The 4,460-nt window shown below is 45.4% G+C and overlaps 1 protein-coding gene across 3 annotated transcripts in view; it reads right to left on the bottom strand.

Annotated features, from left to right (window-relative positions):
* ZGPAT (zinc finger, CCCH-type with G patch domain) overlaps window positions 1-4,054 on the bottom strand; it is a 5,669-nt gene extending 1,615 nt beyond the window's left edge. The window contains exons 1-5 of one of the 3 annotated variants that reach the window (XM_009893417.1): window positions 3,417-4,054; window positions 2,519-2,652; window positions 1,578-1,755; window positions 1,301-1,322; window positions 417-591 (exon numbers count right to left, since the gene is read on the bottom strand). In XM_009893417.1, the coding sequence (XP_009891719.1) occupies window positions 417-591; window positions 1,301-1,322; window positions 1,578-1,755; window positions 2,519-2,652; window positions 3,417-4,054 (1,147 nt within the window). The remainder of the gene's footprint in view (window positions 1-416; window positions 592-1,300; window positions 1,323-1,577; window positions 1,756-2,518; window positions 2,653-3,416) is intronic. The other 2 variants (XM_009893418.1, XM_009893419.1) reach the window with 2 other exon arrangements.
* Window positions 4,055-4,460: the final 406 nt, after the last annotated feature.

Here is a 4,460-nt window from a genome sequence, read left to right as displayed (position 1 = left end):
TTTGAAGTCTGCATCTAGAGCCAGGAGATGCTTTAACACAGACATCAGAAGCTTCATAGATCAGTTCCCTTCTACCCAAAGCCTTTGAACATCTCATACAATAGTTCTCACGGCTTTAATCATGAACTTGACCATGGTTCGAAATGCCTCCAATTTTTGCTATTACCATACAGGGGCTGGTGCACACACATGCCTGTACTTCAATTAAAAAGCTATTCCTTCTTTCCTTCTAACACTTCCATGCAGGTGTGATTCATCACATAGCTTGTGCCTTATCTAACAGGCCCTTCAACGAAGAAAAGTTTTAGCTTTATCCAAAAATCTTGTTTTTCTTAACTAGCTTTAGGATCTATCAGGAGATTAAGATGATGAGGCAGTGAGGCCCTAACACCACCTGGACCGCCTTCTCCTCTTACCTTTTCCAAACTCGTATCCCATCTGAACAAGCAGTTTGGAGCCGATACCACGAGTATGGGCTTCCCAGCCACCAAAAGAGGAACTGCACGCAGGAGTCCATTCCCCATTCTCTGGAACTCCTGAATCTATCACTGAGGCACAGAAGAGAAGAATCAGTGAAACACAGAAACAAAGCTGCTATGCAAAACCTTCATCTGGGGCACCCACACAGCATGAAAACCGCTCAGGAGGTAGAATAATATACTTCCCCCACCCTAGAATCACTCAGCTGCTCCTCCAGCCTTACTTAGTTCCTATTGAGCTGTAACCTTTTATGAAGACTGCACAGCGAGTCACTTAAATGAGAGATCTCACTTGATCTAATGCACATACCATCTCATAGTTCCAGGCAGAACCATTGAGTTTTCATGCTTCCTTTCCTTCCTTCTAGGATGGTGATACAGACTGACATATACCATCAGAGTAAAATTTGGCACAGTGGCATGCAATACTTATTCTGCCCCTCCAGCTCATGTCTCTGGTATGAGGCTCCTCTAGGCCACAATGCTAATTTGGTGTTATTAGGATCCAATAATCTCTATTAGGCTAAACGTAAAGAGCTCTAGGACACAATTTTGTCCCTGTGACGTAACTGTGGCACTAGCACAGGGACAGTGCTGTCTATGTAATCTCAAAGAAGTCACTGGGGCTCCCTCTGTGTCAGCTTTCAATAGTAAAAGAGGGCATTACTGTTCCTGCAACTTCCTCGAGGCACTGGCAAGACCACCCACTCACAATTACAGGGGTCTCGTACCTGTGTGTCATGGAGCTACACGCAGCTCCCAGAGATGAGGAGGTATTCTGACTCACTTATTAGCTCAACTCAGCCAGCTACATAAGAAACAGACTCAGAGCTTGGAACTTGGCTCTAAAATATCACGTCCCCTTCTTTCATGTGTTGGAAACCTCCAACCATCATTAGCCCAGTAAATTGCATAAACCAAAGATTTTGCTTTGCAATTGTAACATAATAGCTAATTACTGTTCTCTATCTTTCAGCAGCATACACAGAGATTAGCTACTCTTTTATGAGGTGAGATACTTAAAATGAAAGCTCCAGGAGAGTAATTCAGTAGGTCTCAGAGAAAGGCAGACCTAGATCACAAGTCACTTTCCCTCACATCATCCCCACTCTCTTACCTTTAGCATAACCAGAATCATCAACACTGTCTTCATCAGACTCAGCAGATTCGGCACCATCTTCACTTCGCAGTGGGGGAATGACACTATCTCCTTCCACAACAGCTTCCTTGAGCAGCAGGGAATCAAACTTCACAGTGTAGTAACCACTGTCAATGTCTACAGAAGGAAAAGCAAGGAAAAAGAGTTCAAGGAAGTCTCCAATATGCAACCGGCAGAGGGCTTTCTAAAACAGAGTTAGCTCCAGTGGAATGACATGGGAGAGGGGGAAGGCCCAAGGTCCACGTTTTAAAAAAATGTGGGTTTTGTTTGTGCTTTATATTTCTGTCTGGGAGGGAGAAGCACCCACTGCAATGAAAAGCTATTTCCACAATGCCTGTGTTGATACTTAAAAGGTTTATTTCTAAAAATGAAGATGGGATGCTGAGAAACGGAATTAAAGAGAAGTTAGACATGCTCCCCTCTGACCTAGTAATAGCCAAAGAAAGATGGAAAGAGAGAATAAACCCTCACCCTCCCCAGGACATGGGGAAGCCTGTATCAGCAGCTGATGGGCAGGATTTTTGTTTAAACAAGAGCAGATTATTGCAATTCTAACCTAATATGCATACAAATTCCTGCAATACCTACCTCTACCCTTTTGGTGCAGTTAATGACCATGCAGTCATTTCCTTTCCACATTCCCACTCTCTACGTCTCCTTTTTGTCTAACGCCCTCCTGTTTCCTAACCTATTCCCTTCACAATCCTGACAAAATTCAGACCGTTTTCTAAGCTATGTCAAGATTTTCAGTTTAGGGACGCCACTACATAGTTAACGTTTCTCTATCGTTAACCAAAATAGTCAAGTTTTATATTCACTTAAGCATCAGCCTTCACCTTCCACACAGAATCCTGGCAAAGCACACTCACACACGACTCACCGGTTATTTTTGCAGTGTACCATATTCCATCGCTGTGTTTCGCCAGGCAGGCTGAGCCCACCTCCAGGGTGCTCAGATTGGGCTCCTGAAATGGCTGAAGCTCCTCCACAGAGACCACCTGACCATGCGAAAACCTGCCAGGGGAGGCAAAAGAGGAATTATCTCTACCTCATTTGAGCAGGCTTTAAATAAGAATTCCTTTTCTCCTTAAAGGAAATGCAAACAAGTTGTCAGCAGTGATGATTCTTCACCAGTAATCACACAAGTTTTATCCTGCATTATTTCAATTACACAAGTTACTCACTTTTCATCTTAAATATGTTATTTAGGCCCTGTAATAAAGCATGCATGTCACCCCACAGAATTAAGCTCTCCTTGCTAGTGACACATCCAGTAAAAAAATTCACAAATCCTTTGAGATAAACAGGATCACACAGCCAGGCAGGTCCCTAGTCCAACCTCCTGCTCAAAGCACAACCAACTTCAAAGACTGATCAGGTTGCTCAAGGCCTTATCTAGTTCAGTTCTGAAGATCTCCAAAGATGGAGACTCTACAACCTCTCCATGCAACTGGAACGTAAGCACCATCAACAACCAGCTTTGGTGTTTTATTTTAAAATACTTAATCAGTTATTAATTTAGCCGCAATTCATTATGTAAAACCTCTGCAACTTTCCCATGGGATTTTCCATTTAATCTCTGCATTAGCTAAAGAAAACAGCCAAACTAATGCCACTGCCTACCATAACAACTTTTAAAAACATAAACAAAAAGGCAACATTTCATTGGGTATAAAAGCCAAACATGGTACTTTCACAGGAGGTTTATCCCTCTGGAGGACACGGCCTTTAGCTACAGGAAGGACACAAGCCCCCTCCCACCCCTTTTTCTTTTTTACCGACAGTTCTCTTTAAATCTGCATTTGTCATCCAAGAAGAAAGGGCATGGCTTCAGAGACTTGTGAGTTGGATAGAGATACAGCACTCTGACTCCTGCACTGCCATCTTCTAAGTCCTCTGTTCCCACAATCATGGCATTATGGTACTCCAGGGTCCCCCAAGAGCTGTAGTAGGGGGCTTTAACCTTCATCCCACTCAGTTCCTCCTCCTCTCTGTCAGATTCCTCCTCCTCTTCACTGTACTTTGATTCATTTTTGTCATCAGTTTCTTCATCTCTCTTTGATGATATCTCATTGTTATGAGCTGAAGGCTTCTCATCGGTTCCAAGCTCAGCAATGGCTTCCTTAAAAGCAGCATACTCCTCATCTTGGGCAGAACTCTCGGGGTTGGTGTCCCGCTCCAGGGCACCTGCTGGGGAGGAGGAGGAGGCATTTGTATCTAAAGTAGCCAGAAGTTTGCTCTTTTTAACAGATACCAGGCTGGATTCAGTCAGTTCTATCAGCTGCTTTAAATCTTCCTGCAACTGAATCAAGTCCGACTGCTGCGATGGGTCCAGGCCTGCCCCTAAAGCCAGCTCCACTTGCTGCAGCTGGGCATTGTAGGTCTGAATAGCTGCTTCCAGACTTTCCTCATCCATTATCAGCAAAACAAAGGTGTGTTTAACTGTGTCCTCTCCAGGAACTCAAAACATACTCAAAGAGTTTACTTAAGATGACCAACTTTTTGAATAATAAGACCTCGTCTGCTAAAGCTACCATCTACCCCACCGTCCTGCTTCTTCCCTCGGAAGTAACCAGGTGATGCTCCTGCAGCGACCAGGCGACGAAAGGCCACGAGAGAGTCCGAAGGGAGGCCGGGCCGGGCCCTGCCCTCCCCCGCCACAGCGTCCGTTCGAGCCCACCGGGCCCACGCACGGCACCGCTCCCCCCGCAGCCTGGGCTCTCGCAGCGCAACCCCTCCGCCACGGGGCCGGCAGCAACCCCCTGATCTGAGCCCTCCTCGACCGCCCCGCTCACCCCTCAGCTCCCCCTTCCCCTACTGTG

This window comes from Charadrius vociferus, unplaced genomic scaffold (assembly GCF_000708025.1).
Source record: "Charadrius vociferus isolate BGI_N301 unplaced genomic scaffold, ASM70802v2 scaffold259, whole genome shotgun sequence".
NCBI lineage: Eukaryota > Metazoa > Chordata > Aves > Charadriiformes > Charadriidae > Charadrius > Charadrius vociferus.
Note: the sequence above shows the minus strand (reverse complement) of the source record. Positions and strands in the feature narration are given on the sequence as shown.